This window comes from Pristiophorus japonicus, chromosome 18 (genome assembly GCF_044704955.1).
Source record: "Pristiophorus japonicus isolate sPriJap1 chromosome 18, sPriJap1.hap1, whole genome shotgun sequence".
NCBI classification, from domain to species: Eukaryota; Metazoa; Chordata; class Chondrichthyes; family Pristiophoridae; genus Pristiophorus; species Pristiophorus japonicus.
The window spans coordinates 59,551,523-59,578,958 of record NC_091994.1 but is presented as its reverse complement, the minus strand read 5'-3'; the positions used below and the strand labels follow the sequence as shown (position 1 = coordinate 59,578,958).

Genomic DNA, 27,436 nt, shown 5'->3' with positions numbered 1-27,436 from the left:
GATCTCTGTCAATGAGTGTATGACAGGCCCAGACATGAGCCAAGGAAAGGCCCAGTGGTGGAGAGTTTTGGGAACTATGTGTCCACAATGCCATGTCAGCAAATTATTTCTCCACTTTAGCTTCCATGAAGTACGTGTGGTGGAGCAGATTGCATCAATAACTGGATGGGAAGGGAGGTGACTGGGAGTGTTGGAGAGTCACACTTCAAGAGGCTTTTGAATGCGAAGAGCAGTGGGCCAAAGTGGAGGTGTTTTTTTTCAAGCGAATTCCCCAGTTTAGGGTTGTAATGGCTGATGGCTGTGCGGCAAAAGTTCATAGGCTGGATGAAGGGGTACACCGGAGTGGGCTTCTTGTCTTCCACTCTCAAACGTTCAGTGAAAATTCATTGAGAGAGACTTCCCCCGTCAGTAGCACTGGCTGTGTGCTCGCACAGATACATGATCCTATTGTGCTGTGTTCTGTGATCCCGTGTTCCCAGCAGCAAGCCATGCTCATAGGGAGTGCAGGAAGGAAATCCGGGGGAGCCCTATCCCCAACGGGTATGTGTGCACCCGTGAGCATGCTAATTTGATTTCAGTTTATGGTAAAAAGTTAATTTGTTTATTTGTCGGTTTTAGTGCCCCCCCCACCCCCCCATTATTAAGGGGGCACTTGATTTCCAAAAATAGTATTAGAGCTGTTGAGTTGGGAGTGGTTTAGCCAATCAGGTGACGTTCTCAAGATTCAATAAAACCCCGGCCAGTTGGGTTCGGGGGATCCACGATGAGGCAGGTGGTTGTGAACCTGGTGGATGAACTGGTAATGTGTAGTGTGATTGTTGCTAATAAACCAATTAGTTCTTCATAGCAATGTGTTGTTATGAACCCATTAACCAAAGAACCCAGGAAGCAAATTCATTGCACCTTACCAACACTGGGCATAGTTTTCCCGCTGTGAGCACAGGATTGTGCCATTTACCTCTATTGTTCACTGGAGAGTGCTCTTGTAGCACCATGCACACAGAGGCTATGTTCAAACATGTGAACAATGAGAGGAAAAGACTCTCTGGTCCACCCAGCCTGTCCCATACAACTGCGATACCCTGTGCATCACAATATATAGGCTCCACCCCACTTCAAACCATGTCATCTCCTGGGAGTACCAAAAAACCCTTAAATGGTCGAAATTGGCTCTGGTAATGCCATACAGCACCTACCTCTTGTACACGGTGATTTCCTTCACAGCCAGAAACAGATCCGCTCTCGCTGGAGGGAATTCAGCAAATTGCTGTACCATCTTACATGCCATCAGGCTGTTCCACAGGCTCACTATTCTGTGGGAAAAGAACCATCTCCTGACATCTAACCTGCATCAGGCTTAGAAATTGTTACCCCCTGTCCTCCCTAACCTATTCAGGTAGAACAAACTCTCTACACAAACAGAATCTATTCCCTTCATCATCTTATAGACCACGCTCTTTTAGCCTATCTTGATAAGTGAGATGCTTTACACTGGGAATTTACCTAATGGCCCTCCTCTGCACACTTTCCAAAGCTGCACAATCGCAAACCATGATCAGGAATAAAACAGTGGATTGGGATAGTTAATGGCCACTGTTTATAGAATCATACAAAATTATGACACAGAAGGAGGCCATTCAGCCCATCGTGTCTGTGCCGGTTGGAAAAGAGCTACCCAGCCTAATCCCACTTTCCAGCTCTGGGTCCATAGCTTACGGCACTTCACGTGCACATCAGTATCTTTTAAATGTGGTGAGAGTTTCTGCCTCTACCACCCTTTCAGGCAGTGAGTTCCAGACCCCCACCACCCTCTGGGTTAAAAAATGTTTCCTCATCTCCCCTCTTCCACCAACTACTTTAAATCTATGCCCCCTGGTTATAGAGAAATAGGTCTTCCTGACCTCTCTATCTAGGCCCTTATGTACACAGATCGTACCGATTCCCCTGACACACGCCTACCACACCCATAGTACAATACCACATGTCTCGTTTCAGAATAAGGGGCCGTCAATTTAAAATGGAAATGAGGAGGAATTTCTTCTCTCAGAGGGCCGTGAATCTGTGGACTTCTCTGCCCCAGAGAGCCATGGAGACTGGGTCATTGAATATATTTAAGGTGGAGATAGACAGATTTTTGAGTGATAGGGGAGTCAAGGTTTATGGGGAGCGGGCAGGGAAGTGGAGTTGAGGCCAGGATCAGATCAGCCATGGTCTTATTGAATGGCTCGATGGGCCGAATGGCCGACTCCTGCTCCTATTTCTGATGTTCTTATGTTAAGCTACACTTATGGCAGACACGAATCAGATTAGTCACAGTGCTACACTATACATCACATCATTCCACCAGGCTTTCGAACAAATAATTCCCCTGGGGTTAATCTAAGGCGGTTCATCACTTGAGCACTCTGCAGGAATTCTATCCCTCACCAATCCCATTGGTTAGAACAGAGTGTGGTGCCAACTCTCAGCGGATGGGTCAGCGGCAATGGAGAGAACGAACAAGGTAAAGGGTGAGGGCCCTTTATCAAAACGGACCAAGGGCCCACATCTGAAACATTAACTCATCCTTTCTGTCCTCAGACCCGCTGAGTGCTTCCACCATTTGCTGCTCTGTTTGCGACTGCCAGCATTTTCCGGAGTTTATTGATGTATTGATTTGATTGGCTGGTTGCACTGGGAGAGAAGTGCAGCACTGAGCATTGTGGCGAGCCCCCCGGTGAGTTTGGAGGAAGGGTGGAGTTTGTCCATGTGGCACCTTCTGTTGTGGACACAGTTGCAATACTGTTCAGAAGAAATGCATACAAGAGTGGGAGTTTTGTTGTAAAAACAGAAAATGCTGGAAATACTCAGCAGGTCAGGCAGCATGTGTGGAGCGAGAAACAGCGTTAACATTTCAGGTCGATGACCCTTCGTCAGAACTGGAAAAAGTTTGCGATGTAACAGGTTTTAAGCAAGTGTAGGGAAAGCGGGGAGGGGAGAAAGGAACAAAAGGGAAGTTCTGTGATAGGGCGGGAGGCAGGAGAGATTAGAAAGACAAAGGGATGGTGGAGCGAGGTGAAAGGAGATGGTAATGGGACAAGTAAAGGAACAAAAGATGTGTCTAGAGAGGGTGTGGACGGAGATGTCAGAATCAGCAACAGCTGCCGTGGGAAAGAGAGAGAAAAACTGAAAAAAAATATTGGAGCAGGGGTTATGGTGTGAAATCGGTGACCTCGATGTTGAGTCCAGAAGGCTGTAAAGTGCCTAAACGTAAGACAAGGTGCTGTTCCTCGAGCTTGCGTTGAGCTTCATTGGAACGGTGTAGGAGGCCGAGGACGGAGAGGTCAGAGTGGGAGTGGAGAATTAAAGTGACAGGCGACCAGAAGCTCAGGGTCACACTTACGGTCACCCAATGTACGTTTGGTCTCCTCAATGTAGAGGAGACCGCATCGTGAGCAGCGAATACAGTATAGTAAATTGAAAGAAGTACAAGTAAATCGCTGTCTCACCTGGAAGGAGCATTTGGGGCCCTGGACAGTGGGAAGGGAGGAGGTAAAAGGGCAGGTGTTGCATCTCCTGCACTTGCACGGGAAGGTGCCGTGGGAAGCGGAGGGAGTGCTGGGGGTGACTGTGGAAGTTTTGTTGAATTCACTAATAAACATGGCCCCATCCTTAAACTGACTAACTGCATTCAAATGGCGAGCTATATAGTTTTGAAGGGAGCTTGCACTCTATTATATTAGAGGGCTGCCACAGAGCATCACATTTATTCCTTTATACTGTACCATTCATAGAATCATAGACATTTACAGCATGGAAGAAGGCCATTTCGGCCCATCGTGTCCACGCCGGCTGACCGAGGGCTATCCAGCCTAATCCCACTTTCTAGCTACCGGCTCGCATCTGGATAGTTGAAGTCGGGGACTAACACGTTGATATTTGGACAGTTAAGCCTCTGAGGGTACCTCAGTTACTGCAGTTTCAGGCTGGAGGGCACTTTCAGTCCATCTAGCCCAACGCTCCACAGCATTCCTTTGGTACTGTTCTAATAATGATCATTGTCAGCTCTGCTCAGGGCAGCACTCTCATCTCTGAGGCTGAGGGTTCAAGTCTCATTGCAGAGGCTTGAGTACATAATCTAGGCTGATACAGAAAGAGCGTGGCACTTGAAGGAGGTACTGCCGTTTCAATGGCCCCCTCAAAACGGATGTAAAAGTGCACAAGGCACTATTTGAAGAGAGAATTCGTCCGGTACCCTAGCTAAAATGTACCCATCAAACAATATCACATAAAGCAAATTATCTGGCCATTATCTCATTGTTGTTTGTGGGAGCTTGCTGTGCGCAAATTGGGTAGTGGTGTTTCCCCACATTACATCAGTGACTGCACTTCAAAAATATTTCATTGGCTGTGAAATCCTTTGGGGCATCATGAGAGGCACTGTATAAATACAAATTCTCTCTCTCAATCCTGAATTACATTGGTTGAGAATAACCTGCCTAGTTCAAGTTGAGGGCTAACACTGGTACCTCCACAGTGAATTGGTTGAGTTTTCATAAGATAGGCCTTGTGGAAGAACACCCGACTGTCCATTTGAATCCAATGGAATCTCTGTGGAATTTTCATTGCGGCAGCTAGCTGTATCTCAAACACTCTTCCTGGCGACCTACTGTATCATGTGATCAACGTTGCAAGCAGGTGGTGCACACAGGTGAGTTATGTGCTGGTATAACTACACTCCCACGGGTGGGTGTTACAGGAGTCAAGCTCTGCTATCGGCACTCGGACGTGCCTTCAGATAAATGGTCAGTTTGTTAAACCTCTCTGTGGGAAATAATTAAAAAGAAAGAATTTGCATTTATATAGCACCTTTCACGACTTCAGGGCGCCCCAAAGCGCTTCACAGCCAATGAAGTACTTTTGAAATGTAGTCATTGTTGTAACATAGGGAAACGCGGCAGCCAATTTGGGCACAGCAAGCTCCCACGAACAGCAATGTGACAATGACCAGATCATGTGTGTTAGTGATGTTGGTTGAGGGATAAATATTGACCAGGACACCGGGGTGAATTCCCTGCCCTTCTTCGAAATAGTGTCGTGGGATCGTTTATGTCCATCTGAGAGGGCAGATGTAAAAGTCTAGCTTCTCATCTGAAAGGCGGCACCTCCGACAGTGCGGCGCTCCCTCAGCACTATCCTGGAGTGTCAGCCTGGAAGTTGTGCTCAAGTCTCTGGAGTGGGACTTAAACCCACAATCTATCAGAGGTGAGAGTGAGCCACTGAGCCAGCTGCCGTGTAACATGCGCTGTCTTAGTTTCATCATCGAAGAATATTAAACTTGGGCCTCTGATGACCCTGTTTGAAATTGAGGTCTGACATTTCCAATAATTTCTTTCATTTGGGGGGATTTTCAGCAGTGAGTTTTCTCTCAATGTGCCTTTGACTCCCATTCACTAACATAAAAGGCCTTTGGCTTGGTAATGAAATTGAAAGCTAACATCTGCTTCCTTGCCCTGCACTTCAAAGAAAGTTTTTCTTTGTTGATCTCGTTGCCATCTGAGCCGTTTCCCCCGGAGAGATCTTGCTGCTTAGTTGGAGACTTGCATCTATGAATAATTCCCCCTGTAGAAAACAGATAGAGAGCCGAAACAGCAAAGAAACGGCAGAGCAGGTAGCGCATTGTGTTCGTGCCTGCTGATTATTGGACCTCCGTTTTGAGCAACAGTACCTCTGGAGGTTGCTGAAGCCTAAAGAGAAATACATTCTGACATGTTAGTTCAGCTCTCATTGTGATGTAGCACAAAATTCAGCATTATTTGCCACTAATTTGGGAGGTAATGGCTACACACAGTGTGGTCGTAGGGTCTCAGTCCGGGATTGAAGCTGAGACAGATCGATCAAGTAGTAAAGTTGAGGTACGCTGCACCAAATATGAGCTTCGTCACAGCAACCGATGTTTAAAATAGTTCCCAACCTCTTCATTTTAACTTCGCTGACTTTTTATGCAGACAATCACAAGACGGTGCTAGATTCTCGACAAACAGTATGGGCATAAGACTGGCAATATGCAGCGATCTCCAGAAACCAGAAACCATAGCATAGATACATTTAAGGGGAAACTGGATAAGTACAGGAGGGAGAGAAAGGAATAGAGGATTTGCTGATAGGCTGAGATCAGGGTCGTGTGGAGCATAAACACTTGAACGATAGGGGAGTCAAGGGTTATGGGGAGCGGGCAGGGAAGTGGAGTTAAGGCCAAGATCACAAAAAATCTGCAAAAGGACATAGACAGGCTAAGTGAGTGGGCAAAAATTTGGCAGATGCAGTATAATGTTGGAAAGTGTGAGGTCAGGCACTTTGGCAGAAAAAAAATCAAAGAGCAAGTTATTATTTAACTGGAGAAAGATTGCAAAGTGCTGCAGTACAGTGGGACCTGGGGGTACTTGTGCATGAAACACAAAAGGATAGTATGCAGGTACAGCAAGTGATCAGGAAGGCCAATGATATCTTGGCCTTTATTGCAAAGGGGATGGAGTATAAAAATGGGGAAGTCTTGCTACAGCTATATAAGGTATTGGTGAGGCCACACCTGGAATACTGCGTGCAGTTTTGGTTTCCATATTTACGAAAGGAAATGTTTGCTTTGGAGGCAGTTCAGAGAAGGTTCACTCGGTTGATTCTGGGGATGAGGGGGTTGACTTATGAGGAAAGATTGAGTAGGTTGGGCCTCTACTCATTGGAATTCAGAAGAATGAGAGGTGATCTTATTGAAACATATAAGATTATAAGGGAGCTTGACAAGGTGGATGCAGAGAGGATGTTTCCATTGATAGGGGAGACTAGAACAAGGGGCATAATCTTAGAATAAGGGGCTGCCCATTTGAGGAGAAATTTCTTCTTTCAGAGGGTTGTAAATCTGTGGAATTCGCTGCCTCAGAGAGCTGTGGAAGCTGGGACATTGAATATATTTAAGACAGAAATAGACAGTTTCTTAAAGGATAAGGGGATAAGGGGTTATGGGGAGCGGGCAGGGAAGTGGAGCTGAGTCCATGATCGGATCAGCCATGATCTTATTGAATGGCGGAGCAGGCTCGAGGGGCCATATGGCTGTCTCCTGTTCCTATTTCTGATGTTGTTATGTAGACCGGTTGGGCCAAGTGACATGTTTCTGTGCTGTAAATTCTATGACGTTCTGCGTAAATGAAATTGGGCAGTTTCTATAACTATAATGTCAGTTATGTTTGAGATTGACATCCTGGAGTGATTTGCTTTCCTTCTGGTGAAGGGTTTTCACAGCTTCCTCTTCTTGGGAGCTTTTCCCTGGAGTTACCTCCCTCAGGAGATTAAGTTGAGATGAGTTGGAAGGAGTGGCTTAATGAGCCAAATGGTCTTTTCCATTCCATTCTCTTTGAACCTATCGACGGACCTGGAGAATGACAGTGTGATGGACTATCACTTCTATCACACTGCCTTCTTCCCTTCTCACTAGACATTGGTGGCTCTCTCACTGGGTGTGGTTCTGTAAGCCGATGTCCCTCTCTGGTACCTCACCCAAGTGACCATTGTTCAGCTGTGGGACTTGGCGATGAGTATCAGTGGACCATTGCAAAGCCTAACAGCCGAACCTGATCTTGTCTTTACCTGACATCCACATGTGTATGTTGTCAGTGGGACTCCCCCCTTCCTTACCCAGGAAATGCCCCAACCTCTGCCCCTGGCTGATTCAGCTAACTTAGTACCCAACTGGGAATTCAACCGATCACTTTCATTGGCCAGTACTGTGGGAGATTCTCTACGACACACACTTACAAGATGGCTTCAATGCAAGAACTTGTCAGGTGACCTGACCTTTTATTATTTTACATGAGCAGTTGCATTACCACAGTAGTCCATCAGGTGGAACAGTAGATTACACTTCTCCCTCCTTAATGAAGAAGTAATTATAACAAATAATCATTATACATAACTTGCATGGTTAGTACGCTCAAGGTTGGTGACTTTTGGGTGGACTTTCCTTCACTAGCGATGGAAAATTGGGTGGTGAGGCCTATCGCCTCCTCACTATCTAGACCTGAATTTCCTGCCTCCATCAGTATCACGGATGGTCACTCGCTCCTTCACCCGCTGCATGCAAATGGCAACTGGTGGGCAGGGCCCAGGCTCTCGATGCATTTCCCTCTTGCCTCCTCGGGGTCACCAGGTGAAGCCTGGGTGTGGTCCCGGGACTGGAGTGAGAGGGCCTTGACATGGCCTCATTTCAGCTCCCAGCATTTAACCTGCTGAAGGCCTTGCTCTCGGCTGCGCCTTTCCACGGGAGATAAGTTGAAGTATTCAGGGCTCGCCTGTTGCTTTAATACATTGAGGTTCCAGTCATTCAGGTGCCCCCTGCTCCCCCTCGCAGGCGGGAGTCCCCAATGACTCTCGACCCAGGGATGGGGTGACGGCAGGGTCAGGAATGGCCGCTGTATGTTGATAGTTTTGCAGTATGGTGGTACTCAGTGTCTGCAATCTGTTTTCCGTTGTGGTATTGCAGGAGTACATGTTTTCGGACTCTGTGCTACAGCCCTTGTGACTGACATCATCCAGCTGGCAACCGGCTACCACGCCCCCTTCTTCCTAACTGTGTGCAAACCCAACTACACCCTCCATGGCATCTCGTGCGACAACAACCCCTACATCACCCAGGAGATCTGCTCTGGCTCGGACCATCACGCCATCGTCTCCGCAAGGTAACCCATTTCTACCACTCTCGGGATTTGCCCATCGTTCTTGCCCTGCCCTCATTGCCCTGACAAAGTGATGCTGGGCCTTCTCCTATTTGACACAACTGAGAGCCTTACAGGGCTTATTAGGCCTCTTTAGCGGGTAATTAGGTGTCAGCCATGTTAGTATGGGACTGGAGTCACAAACAGGCTGGACAGGGGAAAGGATGGCAGGTTCACCAGACTGATTCCAGGAATGGCAGGACTGACATATGAGGAGAGACTGGATCAAGTGGGCCTTTATACACTGGAGTTTAGAAGGATGAGAGGGGATCTCATAAAAACATATAAGATTCTGACGGGACAGGTTAGATGCGGGAAGAATGTTCCAGATGTTGGGGAAGTCCAGAACCAGGGGACACAGTCTTAGGATAAGGGGTAGGCCATTTAGGACTGAGATGAGGAGAAACTTCTTCACTCAGAGAGTCGTTAACCTGTGGAATTCCCTGCCGCAAAGAGTCGTTGATTCCAGTTCATTGGATATATTCAAGAGGGAGTTAGATATGGCTCTTACGGCTAAGGTGATCAAGGGGTATGGAGAGAAAGCAGGAAAGGGGTACTGAGGGGAATGATCAGCCATAATCTTATTGAATGATGGTGCAGGCTCTAAGGGCCAAATGGCCTACTCCTGCACCTATTTCTATGTTTCAATATTTCTATGTTTGGTTATGACAATCTGATAGCTTCTTGGTCACTTTTACTCAAAACCTTTTTCAAAACTGAATTCAAGTACTCATGCTGCCACAACTCTCAGTCTCTGGATTTCTAATCCAGTAATATAACCATTGGACATCCGTAACCACACCCTTCCTGACACAAATTGACAGGGTGATTAACAGGGCACAGTGACACAGTCACTGGAAAGTTTAGATCAATTCACCGAGAGTTAGCCTAACTTTGAGAAAACAACAACAACTTTTATTTATATAGCACCTTTAACGTAGTAAAACGTCCCAAGGTGTTTCACAGCAGTGTTACAAACAAAACAGATAAATTTGACACCGAGCCACATAAGAAGAAATTAAGGCAAATGACCAAAAGCTTGGTCAAAGAGGTAGGTTTTAAGGAGGGTCTTAAAGGTGGAAAGAGAGGTAGAGAGGTGGAGAGGTTTAGGGAGGGAGTTCTAGAGCTTGGGGCCCAGGCAACAGAAGGCACGTCTACTAATGGTGGAGTGATTATAATTAGTTATAATCAGCTATAATCAAACCAAAAGAAAGACCCTTTGCGACTGTTCACACCATAAAAGATGTTGTAATTGTCACAGTGCCCGGCTCGGAACTGTGGTAGCAATAAAACTCCTCAATATGTTGACAAGATTCATTGACAATGAAAGGCAAGTTCTATTTAGGGTTGTGTTCCCTTATCTAATGCAAATTTTTGAATGATAAAGGATTATAGGGAGCAGGCAGGGAAGTGGAGCTGAGTCCATGATCAGATCAGCCATAGTCGTATTGAATGGCGGAGCAGGCTTGAGGGGCCAAATGGCTGACCCCTGCTCCTATTTCTTATGTTCTTATGACCCATCACTGAGAGAGATCCATCACTGAGAGAGATCTATCACTGAGAGAGATCCATCATTGAGTTAGGATCCATCACCAAGATAGGATCCATCACCGAGATAGATCCATCACTGAAATAGGAACCTGATACAACTTTACCGGCCTACTGAGGGAGAGGTTGGGTGCTGGCACTGAGCTCAGTAAAACCTGGCGGGCAAGAAGCAGAGACCCTGTATAGTAAGTGTGGGGCCAGGAGAGTAGGAGAGCTTTTCCAGGCCACCTTCCCCGGACCGTAGGCCGCCCGATATTCACGAGCCGAGCATTGGCAAGCTGCCTCTGGACGTCTATTTCGGTGGCCATGTAAATAAAGACCAGCCATTAAAGTGGACCTGGTCCTTCCACGGCAGCTCCTGGGGGGTTGCCCACACATCCCGCCTAAGGGGAGTTAAAGCTGTCCCTTTATGGACGCGTCTAGAATGAGCAAATCCATCCTCTAGGTCCCTTGGAGAGATGTTCAGGGCGAGTTCGGCAACACAGGCCTTTAATCGCCAGGGCTGCTGTAGCTGCATCTCAACATGGTCTAGCGGTACATTCACAGAATCCATGTGGAATATCAGTGGCAGAGTTTAACACATTGCATGCCCCAAGGCAGCGCAATCACCTGGAATTCTGTCCTCCCCACAGTTCAAATGCCCAGCTAACCATCACCAGATACACAGAGGGTGATTCAACCTCCTGATTGCTGGCACTCCAATCCAATTCTTCCAGGTCTTTCTGTCTTCCCCCCCAGCCGCCACGAGTCAATTTGACAAGATGCCCATCCCCATTACAGTCGCCTACAGCTGCACCCCTGTGTTAAACTGCCTGATAAGCAAACAAAGAGATGTTGAGATGGCAATAGGAGATGAGGCTCACCTCAGCTGCCGACAGCTAGCGACTATCAGCAGTTCGGGAAAACAAATCTCCAAACAAGACATGGTGTAACCTGACAGCCCAGGAACACGAGTGCCAAGGTTATTAGAATCTTGTGATATATCCAAACATTTGACAGCAAGGATAGAGATACACACCAAATTATAGTCCTGCTGCCTTGTCATGAGAGACAGCGCCGAATATAAATGCTGTAATTAGATTAAGCTCTGGCTGCCAGACAGGAGCGATAACAGGGGATGATTGGGATATTAAGCAGTAGGGAGCACAGAATTCAAAAGTCTTTTAAAATCCACTTGAATTCTTCCTGTATTGCAAACCCTTTGCCATAGGGGAAAGGTCTAACGGAATGATTGCAGCACAGCAGCAGCAGTCAAAGAGGCAGCAGGAACGATTGAGGTATCGTCAATCAGTAACCGTGGAGATACTGCCTCAGGGACCCAGGAGGAGGAAAGAATTTTTTTTTACAAAAGCTCATCATACCGGGACTTTGAGCATTAAGTTATGAGGACAGCCTGCATAACCTTGACTTGTGTTCCCTTGATTGAGGGGTGATCCGATCGAGGTGTTTAAAATGTTAAAAGAATTGGCTTGGGTAGACACAGAGGGCTAGAAATTGCCCCTCGCCCCTTTTAGGGGCAGTAACCCTCTGGGGGCTGGACTTCCTGTGCCCCGCCTGGAGGTCCCGCCCCCGACGCTTCCTACGAGCGGCGCTTCCGGGGTGGTAACATGGCGCTGAGTCCTGCACTACAATGCCCCGCCCCTTCCATTAAAGGGGCAGGCCACTGCGCACTCCGCCACCCCTTTGGTGGCTGGACACTGGGCGACCAGGGCACTATTGGCCAGGCCGGTGGCCGGACACCCAAAGCGGAGAGCCGGGCTGCATGATGGCGGCCCGGTCGACACGAGGGCCGCCATTTTCGGGTCGACAAATAAATATGGCGGCCCGGGACGCTAAAGGCCGCCCCTTTAAGGGACAATTTCCACCGCGGGGCAGTGAGGGGTGCCGCACAAACCGATTATGTCACCGAGGGTTACGCGCCAGCCTGGGGTGCAAACCGCAGGGCGCAGTGCTGGTGGACAACGCCCCCCCCCCGAACCTCCAGGGCAATTTCCCGGGAGGCGGTAGAAACATAGAAACATAGAAAATAGGTGCAGGAGTAGGCCATTCGGCCCTTCTAGCCTGCACCGCCATTCAATGAGTTCATGGCTGAACATGCAACTTCAGTACCCCATTCCTGCTTTCTCGCCATACCCCTTGATCCCCCTAGTAGTAAGGACTTCATCTAACTCCTTTTTGAATATATTTAGTGAATTGGCCTCAACAACTTTCTGTGGTAGAGAATTCCACAGGTTCACCATTCTCTGGGTGAAGAAGTTTCTCCTCATCTCAGTCCTAAATGGCTTACCCCTTATCCTTAGACTGTGACCCCTGGTTCTGGACTTCCCCAACATTGTGAACATTCTTCCTGCATCTAACCTGTCTGAACCCATCAGAATTTTAAACATTTCTATGAGGTCCCCTCTCAATCTTCTGAACTCCAGTGAATACAAGCCCAGTTGATCCAGTCTTTCTTGATAGGTCAGTCCCGCCATCCCGGGAATCAGTCTGGTGAACCTTCGCTGCACTCCCTCAATAGCAAGAATGTCCTTCCTCAAGTTAGGAGACCAAAACTGTACACAATACTCCAGGTTTGGCCTCACCAAGGCCCTGTACAACTGTAGCAACACCTCCCTGCCCTGTACTCAAATCCCCTCGCTATGAAGGCCAACATGCCATTTGCTTTCTTAACCGCCTGCTGTAGCTGCATGCCAACCTTCAATGACTGATGTACCATGACACCCAGGTCTCGTTGCACCTCCCCTTTTCCTAATCTGTCACCATTCAGATAATAGTCTGTCTCTCTGTTTTTACCACCAAAGTGGATAACCTCACATTTATCCACATTATAGCCATGCATTTTCCCACTCACCTAACCTATCCAAGTCACTCTGCAGCCTCATAGCACCCTCCTCGCAGCTCACACTGCCACCCAACTTAGTGTCATCCGCAAATTTGGAGATACTACATTTAATCCCCTCGTCTAAATCATTAATGTACAGTGTAAACAGCTGGGGCCCCAGCACAGAACCTTGCGGTACCCCACTAGTCACTGCCTGCCATTCTCAAAAGTACCCATTTACTCCTACTCTTTGCTTCCTGTCTGACAACCAGTTCTCAATCCATGTCAGCACACTACCCCCAATCCCATGTGCTTTAACTTTGCACATTAATCTCTTGTGTGGGACCTTGTCGAAAGCCTTCTGAAAGTCCAAATATACCACATCAACTGGTTCTCCCTTGTCCACTCTACTGGAAACATCCTCAAAAAATTCCAGAAGATTTATCAAGCATTATTTCCCTTTCACAAATCCATGCTGACTTGGACCTATCATGTCACCTCTTTCCAAACGTGCTGCTATGACATCCTTAATAATTGAATCCATCATTTTACCCACCACTGAGGTCAGGCTGACCGGTCTATAATTCCCTGTTTTCTCTCTCCCTCCTTTTTTAAAAAGTGGGGTTACATTGGCTACCCTCCACTCAATAGGAACTGATCCAGAGTCAATGGAATGTTGGAAAATGACTGTCAATGCATCCGCTATTTCCAAGGCCACCTGCTTAAGTACTCTGGGATGCAGTCCATCAGGCCCTGGGGATTTATCGGCCTTCAATCCCATCAATTTCCCCAACACAATTTCCCGACTAATAAGGATTTCCCTCAGTTCCTCCTCCTTACTAGACCCTCTGACCCCTTTTATATCCGGAAGGTTGTTTGTGTCCTCCTTAGTGAATACCGAACCAAAGTACTTGTTCAATTGGTCTGCCATTTCTTTGTTCCCCGTTATGACTGCCCCTGATTCTGACTGCAGGGGACCGACATTTGTCTTTACGAACCTTTTTCTCTTTACATATCTATAGAAACTTTTGCAATCCGTCTTAATGTTCCCTGCAAGCTTCTTCTTGTACTCCATTTTCCCTGCCCTAATCAAACTCTTTGTCCTCCTCTGCTGAGTTCTAAATTTCTCCCAGTCCCCGGGTTCGCTGCTATTTCTGGCCAATTTGTATGCCATTTCCTTGGCTTTAATACTATCCCTGATTTCCCTTGATAGCCACGGTTGAGCCACCTTCCCTTTTTTATTTTTACGCCAGACAGGAATGTTGTAGTTCATCCATGCTCCCCCGCCTCCGGGCAAAAACACCATTGTGCCCTGTTAGTGCGTCCAGAGGCACTAACACGGCTATAAAAAAGGGCAATTTCACTCCCAGAGCAACGATTTCCTCTGGTGGGGGAATCATGATCGAGGGAACATAATCTTAAAATTAGAGCGAGACCATGTAAGCAGGAAAGCAGGAAGTCCTTTTTCACAAAAAAAGGCAGTAAAATTCTGCAACTCTCTCCCCCAAAAGGCTGTGGATGCTGGAGGTCAATTGGAGCTTTCACAACTGCGATGGATAGATATTTGTTGGGTCAGGGTATGAAGGATCTAAGGCGGGTCGAGATGCAGAGCAGCCATGATGTCAGTGAATGCTGGAACAGGCTCGAGGGGCTCAATGTCCTCCTCCTGTCCCTATGTTCCTATTTAAATCTTTATTCTAAGAGAATTTGGAATATTGTTCACTGAACGAGTGGTTTTCCAATATTTGTGAGGGATGACAGTTAAAGAACCAGAAGTGATTGGGAGTGTGTCAATGGCTGGGGTACACGCGGTATGTTTAGAGCAAGTTGTAAAATCTTTAAAACATTTCAGAAATAATCTGAGCCTCTTGAAATTGCGACTATCTTTTATTATTTATCTTGTTTGCATGCTTCAAAAACACAGGGGACTTTTCCCATTGTTTCTTTGAAGCATTCATTTTTTCTTTCTGGCAATCCCGCGGTGTATTTTTGCCCTTAGTTGCAGTCAGCTGGCGATGAGAGAAATCTCCTCTTGATACTTCATGCAGTGATACTCCGATTGAAAGAAAAGTCTTTGCATTCATATAACGCTATATCTCTGCAGTGGCGTAACTATGTCAATGCAGCCAATGCAGTGGCATTGGGGCCCACCACCTGCTTCCTCGCGAACTCGTTGCTGGTGTGGCTCAACTGGAAAACGCGCTCGTCCATCCTCTTGGTGAAAGTTTTGAACCCGTCGACCCTGCTCTCCACCACCTGCAGGTCGAGGGGGCTCTGCGGGGAGCTGAAACTTAGGAAGAAGTTGCCCCCCACCATGTCGTCCTTCTCAGCTTCCCTCTTGCCCTGATCCCAAGCTTTCCCGTCGTTGCTGGAAGATGTCGCAGCGGGTTAGCACTGGACAGCTCGTCATGTGGTTCATCCACAGGGTCAGCCCTTTCTTCCGCTTGGAGATGAAGTCCTCCTCGAAGTGGCCGGTGGCTTGCTTCTCGGGGATGTGGGGCACGGAGATGACGGGAAACCTCTCCAGCAGCCGGCCGTACAGCCAGTCGAAGTGCTTGTAGCGTGGGTTGACTGGGCACTGGGTGTGTCTGGGCACCAGGCAGTACGAGATGTAGCCCTTGGTGCCCTTGAACTTGGTCTGCTCGGTGGGCTCGTTGATGGAGCAGGCCAATGGGTCAGGGTTCCACGCAGATCTTGTCGCCGTCCTTGACGAAGCCGGCCGCCTCGCCCAGGTTGAACACCTCGCCGCCCGTAGTGACGAAGGTGGAGAAGCGATTGAGGTTCCTGCTGACTGTGGCCGCGCTCTTGGAGGAGGAGGAGGAGGAGGAGGAGGACACCGATTCCCCGACATTCAGGCCGCCGGCCCCCGTGCTCATTCGCTAACAGCCCGTTCCGTTGAACTCTGAGAACTGGCCGCTGCCTCCCCCGCTCCTGGACAGCGGCTCATCCATCACCGTCAGGTTATCGTCCCAGTCGTTGTCCCAGTTGTGGTCGTCACTGCTGTCCGATGCCTGGTGCTGCAGCCCCGCCAGGACCTGCCGCCCGTTTGGGCGCGAGGCAGAGGGCAGAAGGTGCTGGCAGCGGAGCAGGCCGGCAGGGGGAAGCCACTGGGGGGCTGAGGCTGAGGCAGCGCTGGGCTGTCTTAGCCGCCGGTCGGCACATTGGAATAGCGGGAGGCGGGGGGCTCGGCAGCACCAGCACCGACACCCGGCACAGCGTTGCCCCAGCTCCAGGCCCACAGGATCTGCGCGTACGAGGCCGGGAAGGGGCCCCTCTGGCCGTGGATGTTGGCCCCCCTCCAGCCAGCCGTCGATGTCGTGCTCGCTGTACACCGTCAGCACCGCGTCCTCCCGCACCCAGATCTCGCCCACATTCTCGCTCTGGAAATCGTACAGAGCCCGAGCCTGGAGCGCCATCGTCCCACTGTCAGCTCCGCTCCCGGACCCCGCGATAACCCCGCACCCCGTAAACCCTCCCTCACACCGATCCCGGCTCTCCCTCACACCGGCTCCCCCAGACCCCGAACTCCCTCTTTGGCCCCCTGGACCCCCTCACTCGAGGGGCGGCTGTGCGGGGTCTTCCCTGGCCAGCTGCTCTTTCCTCTGTCCTTCTGTGACTTTTTTAATCTATGTTTGCAATGGGGCCCACATCCTCTAGTTACACCACTGTGTCGCGGAGGGTTGTGGGGCTGGAGGAGGTTACAGAGATAGGCCACGGAGGGATTTGAAAACAAGGATGAGAATTTTACAATCGAGGAGTTGCCACACCAGGAGCCAATGCAGGTCAGCGAGCACAGAGGTGATGGGGGAGCAGGACTTGGTGCGAGTTTGGACACTGGAAGCAGAGTTTAGAAGAAGCTCAAGTTTATGGACGGAGGACGATCAGGAGAGCTTTGGAATAGTCAGGTCCAGAGGTAACAAAGGCATGGAGGAGGGTTCCAGCAGTGGATGAACTGAGGTGGGGGCGGAGATGGGCGATGTTATGGAGGTGGTCTTGGTGATAGGAGCGGAAGCTCTCCTCAGGGTCAAATATGACCAAGGTTGCAAACAATGTGGTTCAGCCTCAGACAGGTACCAGGGAGAGGGGTGGAGTTGGTGGCTAGGGAACGGAGTTTGTGGTGGAGACCAAAGACAATGTCTTCAATCCTCGCAATATTTAGTTGGAGAAAATTTCTGCTCATCCAGAACTGGCTGTCGGACAAGCAGCGTGACAAATTAGAGGCCATGGATGGGTCGAGAAAGGTGGTGGAGAGGTAGAGCTGGGTGTTGTTTTGATAAGAGCCATTTCAATACAGTGGCATGGGCAGAAACCTGACTGCGTGCAGTTGCGGGAAAGGTGGGCACGGATTTGGGAGGCAATAACATGATCAAGAATGAAGAGGTTGGAGATGGGGGCAGGTGTTTCTGTTGAGGAGCAGGGTGATGACGGCAGATTTAAAGGACAGGGGAACAGTACCTGAGAGAGAATCATTAACAATATCAGCTAACATGGGGGCCAGGAAGGGAAGTTGGATGGTCAGCAGTTTGGTGGGAATAGGGTGAGGGAGTAGGAGGAGGGTCTGATGGACAGGATGAGCTCGGAGAGGGCATGCGTGGAGATAGAAGAGAAACTGGAGAGAGATGCGAGTTCAGGGCTAGGGCGGGGGGTTTTCGGGGAAGTTTGGCTCAGTGGGCTCGGGGAAGGGAGGGAAGAAGCAGTGGCAGCTGAACTTTTATAAAGGATTGTCCCACATGAATATGGCTGCCAATGGGTGGATATTTAACCAACTATCCTGGCCGCCCATTAGGAGGCATTTTGGACTGATTGAGAATCCCTTCCATCGTGACCCAGTTCGATGGTGAGTGCCGTCGCATAATTTGAAGCCCACATCTGTTCTCTTGTTTCTTCTTGGCAGTGAGACCCAGCCTTACTTCAGCACGAATAGTAATGACTGCATTTGCATACACAAGCCAGCAGCTTAATGATCATGTACGTTGCCAGCTATTATCACAGGTTTATTCGCCATGTTGTCAGAGAATTCAAGAGATTTTCAGAACCTGTAACAATGAAAACTCCTTTCTTTTTACAGAGTGACTATTTTCACTCGGCTTTTTGTGTCCTTCAACGCATGCGCGTTTTGGACTCCGCCCCTTTATGAGCACGGGCCTCGATTCGGCCGCGCATACGCAGTGCAGCATATGAGGAAGTCGGAATTCAGAAGCGAGACAGCGAGACTAACCATGGAGCTCCTTACAGCTGTTGGTGTTTTTGGAACATTTTCACGGCCTTCTGTGGGAGAGAAAACATCGGAGGTGGGAGAAAGAGAGCGAGAGAGAGACTGGGGAGGAGGGGCTTATCCTCCAAGGGGACCAATCAGCAATCAGGTCATATGATCATGGAGAGCCTATCAGAGCATTTTCTAGTGCAAATAGCTGTGTCCTTTTTGTGTGTGGGCTGAGCTGTACCCATGGTCAGCACGATCGAGGTGCCAGGACACGGAGCTGCTCGTTGCCAAACCTGAGATGCCTGTCTCAGAGTGGTGTGAATTTCTGCAGTCACTCATCAGTGCTCTGCACAAGGAGTCTCCTTCTGCTCTCTGTTTGTGGTGCAGTGCCTCGGATAGAAAGAAAGAAAGAAAGACGTGTATTTCTAGAGTGCCTTTCACGACCAACAGACCTCTCAAAGAGCTTTACAGCCAATGAAGTAGTTTTGAAGTGTAGTCACTGTTGTAATGTGGGAAACACACAGCAAGCTCCCACAAACAGCACTGTGCTAACAACCAGATAATCTGTTTTTGTTTTGTTGGTTGAGGGATAAATATTGGCCAGGACACCGGGGATAATTCCCCTGCTCTTCTTCGAAATAGTGCCATGGGATCTTTTACATCCACCTGAGAGAGCAGACAGGGCCTCGGTTTAACATCTCATCCGAAAGGTGGCACCTCCGACAGTGCGGCACTCCCTCAGTACTGCCCCTCCGACAGTGAGGCGCTCCCTCAGTACTGCCCCGCCGACAGTGTAGCACTCCCTCAGTACTGCCCCTCTGACAGTGCAGCACTCCCTCAGTACTGCCCCTCCGACAGTGCGGTGTGGGGGGTGGAGTGTGGCGGCAGGGTGGGGGGAGGGATGGAGATGGGGTGGGGGGGAAGGGGTGGGGGTTCAAGGTGGTAGGGGCAGGGGAGTGGGGTGGGGGCGGGGTAGGGAGGGAGGTAGAAAGTTTTTAGCCATCATGTTCCAGCCATCACGGTGTGGGCTAGGCTTGATGGACCAGCTGGACCTTTCCTGCTTCTGTGCGAATGTTAAATTATGTGGAAAGGTTGCATAGACTAGCCGTGTATTCTTGGGGATGGAAGATATAAATGAGGTGGGTTAAAGGATTTGATCAGGTGGATAGAGAGAGACTATTTCCTCCGGTGGTGGAATCCAGAACAAGGGGCGTCACCTTCAAATCAAAGCCAGGCTGTGAGCATGAATTTCACCTCCTGAGGGTCAGGAAGCCCTTGGTCACACACAGGGCAGTGGGAATTTGGAACTGTGTCCCCAAAAAGCTGTTGAGGCAGGGGACCAATTGAAAATGTAAAAACTGAGACGGATAGATTTTTGGGTAAGGGTATTAAGCGTTACGGAATCCAGGCGGGCAGATACATTTAAGATACAGATCAGCCATGATCTAATTGAATAGTGGAACAGGCTCGAGGGGCTGAATGGTCGACTGCTGTGCCGATCTTCCGATGTTTGTATGTAATACCTTCTCGTGCACCGATGAATATTCTGGTCTGCACCGTCGAACCATGGCCTGGTTCCACATCTCTAACATCACAATCGGAGGCAATCAATGGTAGTTCAAAAGACAATTTAGGCTGGGAATTCACTCTGACTTTACTTGGTGCCAGTAAAGTCCCATTGGCAATCACGGCAGTCCCAGGCAAGACTAGCTAGACTTGCATTTATATAGCGCCTTTCACGACCACCGGACGTCCCAAAGCGCTTCAGAGCTCAGTTCAGCAGGATACTGCCCGAGAAACCCCACTGTACCTCATCCTTTAGATATTGGAAGAAGACACGGTATGTGGAGAGGATGGCAGTGCATATACGAGTGAGGAGGCAGCGGTACAGATCACTGGGCTGTAACAGTGAGCAGAGTGTGTCCAGCGTAATACTGCATTATGTTCTTCTCCACAGGAAGAGCTTCCCCTCTCAGCACGCCACAATCTCGGCCTTTGCTGCAGTCTATATCTCGGTGAGTCTCTCATTTCTTTGGGCCTACGCTGGATGAAAGGGTATTGCTATCTCACACGGATATTAGGAGCCATGACCATGCACTTAGTCTGCTTCTATTCATCTGTGCTTCTATACAATGTCACAAACTCAGTACATCCTCCCTTTATGGAGTGTGAATATATCTCATTCCCGTTATGTGGAGTCTCACTGTGCTCAATCACTCCCGTTATATTTTACTGTTTGCAGTCCCTGTTACAAATTTCAGATCTTTCCTTAGATATTCCCTTGGCACAGAGGTCCTGGTCGACCCTGTAAGTGGCCCTGAGAGTCTTGTGTTGAGGAGTATGACAACACTGTCCAGTATATAATGATACACTTGCGTTGCCCGGGATGTGACAATCGGACTCCCTTGTGATCCGAACCACTGACTCTGTCACCTGCACCCATTGGTCAGCCCCCGCCTGGGCCCCGCCCCTCAGGGAGGACACACTGGTCTTGGAGGGGGCACAGCACTGGTTCACCAGAATGGTACCGGGGTGTAAAGGGTTAAATTATGAGGACAGGCTGCATAAACTTGGCTTGTATTCCTTTGAGATTTGAAGATCGAGCGATGATTTTATCGAGGTGTTTAAAACGTTAAAATAATTTGATAAGGTAGACCCGTAGAAAGTATTTCCTCTGATTTGAGAATCAAGAACGACAGGACATAATCTTCAAATTGGCACAGGTCCATTTCGGAGGGTAATCAGGAAGGACTTTTTCACACAAAACATGGTGGGAATAGGCTGTGGTAGTGGGGACATTGGAGCTTTACGGCTGAGATAGAGAGATGTCTATTGGGTAAGGATAACAAGAGTTGAGATAGATACCCACCATGATCTGATTGAATGGCAGATCCTGTAACTTGAGGGCCTGAATCAAAGCTCTCATGCTTTTCTTCCAGATGTACTTTAACTCCACAATATCTGACTGCACCAAGCTCCTGAAGCCATTGCTGGTCTTTGCCTTTGCCATTGCCGCAGGGATCTGTGGGCTGACCCAGATTACACAGTACAGGAGCCACCCCATAGACGTGTATGTGGGCTTCATCATCGGGGCAGGAATCGCCGCGTATCTGGTGAGTGACCGAGAGCGTGCAGGCAATCTCAGTATCTGATAAATGCTGTTATGTGCCAGTGATGGGGTAAAAATGTACTATGGCACGCATTTCCTCAGGACCCCACCACCTCTCTTACAAACAGGCCTCCGCTGAAGTTACAGCGGGAGATCAGACGGCCCTCTGCAATCACAAAGGGAGCTACTGAAGAACATCTAAAAGTGAAGGAAAAACTTACATCATTCATGATCTTGGACGGCCCACTGCACGTTACAGCCAGCAAAGTATAGAAGTGGAGTCATTGTTGTAATGTCGGAAATGTGACAGCCAATTTGCACACAGCTAGATCTCACAAGGAGCAATGAAATAATGAGCAGATAATCGTGTTTGTTTAGCGATGTTGGTTGGCCTAGGACACCAGGGATAACTCAGTTCTTCGACTAGTGCCATAGGATCACTTTGGTTCATCCGAGAGGGCAGACATGGGCTTGGTTTAACGTCTCATCCGAAAGGCAGCACCTCCGACAGTGCAGCCCTCCCTCAGCACTGCACTGGGAGCGTCAGCCTGGATAGTATGCTCAAGTCTCTGGAATGGGACTTGAACCCACAACCTGACACAGAGGAGAGAGTGCTGCCCACTGAGCCACGGCTGACATCTAGTGTGATTAAAGACAGTAATCCCAATCAGAAGAAACCCCTTTTGTAAGGCTAGCCAAACAAAACAAAGGTTGAGAGTAGACTTGTCCTAACGTGTAAGCGATTAACATTCCAAAAGCCCTGGCATCGACAGTACAAATGGTGAGTGAGTCACCACAGAGGGCGAACACCTTTTAATGGTGCCAGAGTTCCATTTACAGACCAATTACAATTGATTGTTTTTCCAATGTTTGGCTCAGTCCTTGTTGGGTTATTGCGGTGCTGAAGCATCTTGATTAACTGTAACCCATTTCCAGCCTGAGTGATTGACTGTTTATTAACAAGGCAGTTGCTGGATCTGTAGAATCAATAAGAAACTCCAAATTGGAGACACGGTCTGCCCTGGAACCATAGATTCTCATTAACTGGGTGTCAAGAGACATTAATAGAAAATTATCTTATAGAAACATAGAAATTTACAGCGCAGAAGGAGGCCATTTCGGCCCATCGTGTCCGCGCCGGCCGACAAAGAGCCGCACGGCCCTCGGTCAGCAACCCTCAAGATTACATATAAACCTATGAACAATGACGGAAAGGTAAAGAGCACCCAGCCCAACCAGTCCGCCCCACACAACTGCGATACCCCTGATACTGAAACGTTCTACACTTCACCTCAACCAGAGCCGTGTGATCTCCTGGGAGAGGCAAAAACCCAGGCCAATTGGGAAAATTCCTCTCCGACCCAGCCAGGTGATCGAAACCTGTCCAGGAGATCACCCTGGCCGTATTCGATTCCCTGTAGTATTTACCATTATATCTGCGCCAACCAGTCTAATCCCACTTACCAGCTCTAAGTCCATAACTCTGCAGGTTATGGCACTTCAAGTACCCATCCAACCTTCTCTTAAAAGTGGTGAGGGTTTCTGCATCAAACACTTCCAGGCAGCATGTTCCAGATCCCCACAACCCTCTGCGTGAAGAAGCCTCCCCTCAAATCCCCTCTAAACCTTTCACCAATCACCTTAAAACTATGCCACCTTATCATCAGAGTACATGTATTCCAAATCTGAATTTCACCCTTTCAAAAACAAGCCTTCACAATCAGAGTTAACATACTTCCATTTCTCTCTGTCGGTAGTGTATCACTTTTTTCACGGCGACTTCATGCATAAATTATAGGAAGATGCATTTTGACATAGTTTATGTCATTCAACCATGTTTTTATATATTTAGGAAAACACAATGACTGCTGGGTATAGATCTGTTCCCATTTCAGGTATCCAGGGTCAGCATCAAGCACTCCCAGATCAAGTATAGCAGTCACAGAGAGGGTCAGACTCTCTCCACTCTGCCCCAACACCATTACCTCAACTCCAACTTCAACAGAGCATCTCCCACTGTGTCGGTGTGGTGTTTCAGTCCCATACCCAAGTCATCCTTTGTGAACAAGACCAATTAACCATAACAACAAAAACTTGTATTTATATAGCACCTTTAACGTAGTAAAACATCCCAAGGTGCTTCACAGGAATATTATGTGATAACGATTTGACACCGAACCGCATAAGTAGAAATTAGCACAGGTGAATGGTCAAAGAGGTAGGTTTTAAGGAGCATCTTGAAGGAGGAAAGAGAGGTAGAGAGGCGGAGAGGTTTAGGGAGGGAGTTCCAGAGCTTGGGGCCCAGGCAGCAGAAGGCACGGCCACCAATGGTTGAGCGATTATAATCAGGGATGCTCAAGAGGGTAGAATTAGAGGAGCGCAGACATCTCGGGGGGTTGTGGGGCTGGAGGAGGTTACAGAAATAGGGAGGGGCGAAGCCATGGAGGGATTTGAAAACAAGGATGAGAATTTTAAAATCGAGGCAGTTCCAGAACAGGAGCCAATGTAGGTCAGCGAGGTGGCGGGCGAACGGGACTTGGGGCGACATGGGATACGAACAGCAGAGTTTTGGATGAGCCCAAGTGTACGGGGTGTGCAATGTATGAATGGCTGGCCAGGAGAGCATTGGAATATCGGACAAAATAATCGGATTTATAGAATTGCCAAGCGAGGTTAGAAGAATTCCACTATTTTGCTCTCATGTTGAGCTAGTAGAAAAGGGAATGATAATGACCCACTGTTGTCCTCTCTGAGGTTCATGGCCCTCTTCTGCTATGCCACAGGTCTGTCGGAGAAATCTGCCCTGCTTTGCCCGTTCCCTTGACTGCAGTGCTGTTGCTGTTACTAGTTAGGTTTCCCTCTTTGTTCCTTTCCTCTGTCACTGGAGCACATTTGGCCAAGGTCAGATCTAATGACAAGTCAAGACCACCTTCCTGAGGTACATTGCGGAGCGAGGGGACAGGCTCGATAGTGCAATAATTCATAGTTACCCACTGCAGCACACACGTCTGCCAACTGGCCGTTCCCATGGAGACCACTTTAACACAGTGTTGGCTATGGGTATTAATTATACATATGGTCTTGACAGGCGATGAAGGTTCTCGGATAATTATAGCTAAGCAAATGTTACAACAATATACTGGTTTACTGAAGCAAGTCTTCATCTGTTTTGTCAAATTAAACTAGAGAAAGGACGAGTGCTATTTACTGAGCGATCTCCTGTCAGAAGTAAATATAATAATTAGCTTAGACATCTAAGCCATCATTCCAACCAGCACTGTAAATACATATCGCTTTGCAATCATAATATAGTTTGGTATCTTATGAAAGGAATTGATACCAAACTACACACTATGTGATACCATAATCATAGAATCATAAAACTTTACAGCAATTTCGGCCCATCGTGTCCGCACTGGCCGACCAAGAGCTATCCAGCCGAATCCAACTTTCCAGCTCTTGGTCCGTAGCCCTGTAGGTTACGGCACTTTAATGTTTAACAAACATAGGAAGATGAGCCTGTTGAGCTATTCACTTAGATCATGGCAGATCTGTATCTCAGTTTACCTGACTGTGCTCCATATCCTTTAACACCCTTACCTACCAGATATGTAGCTGTCTCAGCCTTGAAACTTTCCGCTGATCCGCACCATCCACAGCCTTGTGAGGGAGAGAATCCCATAGTTCCACCGCCCTTTGTGTGAACTACGTCCGGATTTTATCCCTAAATGGCCCCCTTGTTCTGCATTCACCCCACCAGAGGGAATCATTTCTCTGTCTCGACCCGATCAGATCACCCCCTCAACCTTCTGCACTCAACGGAGGACAAGTTAAGCTTTGAAACTTGCCCTCATAATTTAACCCTTTAAGCTACTTGGAAGGCGTAGTTCCCTCAAGAGACTAGCAGGATAGTCTGATGGGGTTAGATGAAGTATAGTGGGAGGAGGCTCGTGTGCTGCACAGACCAGTTGGGCCAAATGTCCCATTTCTGTGTTGTAAATGTGATGAAATTCTCTGTGAGAGCATTGTTGTGAGATCGCATGCTACACTGCTGTTGAGCAAAGCGAGTCGAGGCTTTGATGCGCTGAGGAGATTGTGGTGGAGGCCCTCTCAGTGGGGATGGTCAGTGCGTCCAATGAAGTTACAATGGCACAGAGGCAGAGTGAACGAGGAAATTCCGGGTCTGTGTGATTTTGAACTGAAGTCGGATCGAGGATTCGGAGGGCACTAACATAACTCATCCTGATCAGCACAATTTTTGTTAAGTGAAAAAGTGTTTGATCTCTTTGTCACCTTCGATTCAGATGTTGCTAAATTTCAAAGTTTAAACTGAATTTGAGCTGTCAGACTCAACTGCAGCTCAGCCCTAAAGCTGGTTATTATTTTTCCTTATCTTCCTTCTGCAGGGATTTCATGCAGTGGGGAACTTCAAGGCCTCGGAAGATGCGTCTCCGGCGAAACCTCCTCCGAAGGGCGGGCTGCGGCCCTTGACACAGCTCCGCCACGACTCCGTCTATCAGCAAAGCAAATCGCTCAGCACGGACGAACTCAACCCGCAGCCGAGACTCGACGGCCTGGACCACCACCTGGCCCAACGCGAGAAAAACTCCCTCAACAGCCTGAAGCGGGCCAGCGTGGACGTGGAACTGCTGGCACCACGCAGCCCGATGGGCAAGGAGAACATGGTGACCTTCAGCAACACCCTGCCCCGCGTCAACACCCCCAATCTGGACGAGGCCGCACGCCGCCACATGACCATCCACGTCTCCATGGACGCCTCGCGCTCCAAGCAGCTTATTTCCCAGTGGAAGCAGAAGTCAATCGACAGCATGTCCTTGGACCACGACCCGTCCATCAGCCAATCGCAGCCCCAAATGAGGACGACTTTGGAGCTGAGAGGCGCGGGCTTCGACCAGGACGAGGCCACGCCCACGTCCCTGTATCCCACCGTGCAAGCCCGAAGCTCAGAGAGAGGCAGCGGTGCCCGGGTACTGATCCAGTCACGGCCTGGGCCCTCACAGCTGGTTCATATCCCCGAGGAGACCCAAGGAAATGTCAGCACCTCCCCCAAGAGTAACTCGGCTCGGGCAAAGTGGATGCTGATGGCGGAGAAGGGAGGGGTCCCACGGCCCAACAACCAACCGCGCATCATGCAAGTCATCGCCATGTCGAAGCAGCAAGGCATGATAACAGTGACGCCGAAACATTCGGAGGGCTCCAGCAGCTCAGAGTCCTCCCACTACAAATCCCCTTCGGAGCGTGACTCCTCCAGCATCGTCACGGTCGATGCCCACGGGTCCCACCCTATCGTGCACGTGTCTTCCGGAAATGGCGGTGTGGGACCCTGGGAATGGAAATCTCCCCAGGGCAGCATGGATGTTCACGAGGCCTATGAGCTCAACGACCTGAATAGGGACTACCGGAGCTATAGGTCGGCCAAAAACAGTGGCATCTCCCCTGGGTCTTCTGCCAGTGACCTTGAGCAGGAAGATACTCGTTTCTGCAGCGTTGCCACAATCAACGTGGCAGGGGCTGAGCGGAGCGAAACCAATTCCGACACACTGACCATCGCCTCCAGTCGCGATTCTACACTGAGAAGAAAGCCTAACACTGTATTTCTGGGTGAGCGGGAATGTAGCACGGATAGTGACCAGGATGCTTACTTCAAGAAGCTTCAAGCCAATAGGAGATTCAAAGACTGAACTGGCCCCTTCCAATGCAGTGACATCTCTCGCGTATGTCTTGAGTGAAGCATTCGAAGTACCAACTCCCTACGCTGCTTAACGTGGAGAATTGGTTATTCCTGCAATGCATTTATTTCCACATTGAACAAAACCAGGAGCAAGAAAACAGTTGCCATGGAGATCTCTGTTGTCAGACTTTTCCAGTTTATAATTCATACCTTTCTTCAAAACTGATTCCATTGCAGTTTGAGACTTTCCCTTGCATCAAAGGACACACCAAAGGTTGGGAGTGGCGATGCAGGTCTAAAGATCCAACATTCTTCAAAG

The 27,436-nt window shown here is 48.8% G+C and overlaps 1 protein-coding gene and 1 pseudogene across 1 annotated transcript in view; one reads left to right on the top strand and one right to left on the bottom strand.

Annotated features, from left to right (window-relative positions):
- plppr3a (phospholipid phosphatase related 3a) overlaps positions 1-27,127 on the top strand; it is a 131,252-nt gene extending 104,125 nt beyond the window's left edge. Inside the window, exons 4-7 of the mRNA XM_070860908.1 lie at positions 8,513-8,708; positions 20,274-20,331; positions 21,256-21,429; positions 25,832-27,127. Of these exons, the coding sequence (XP_070717009.1) occupies positions 8,513-8,708; positions 20,274-20,331; positions 21,256-21,429; positions 25,832-27,127 (1,724 nt within the window). The remainder of the gene's footprint in view (positions 1-8,512; positions 8,709-20,273; positions 20,332-21,255; positions 21,430-25,831) is intronic.
- Positions 15,226-16,529, bottom strand: LOC139229350 (sorting nexin-18-like; annotated as a pseudogene).
- Positions 27,128-27,436: the final 309 nt, after the last annotated feature.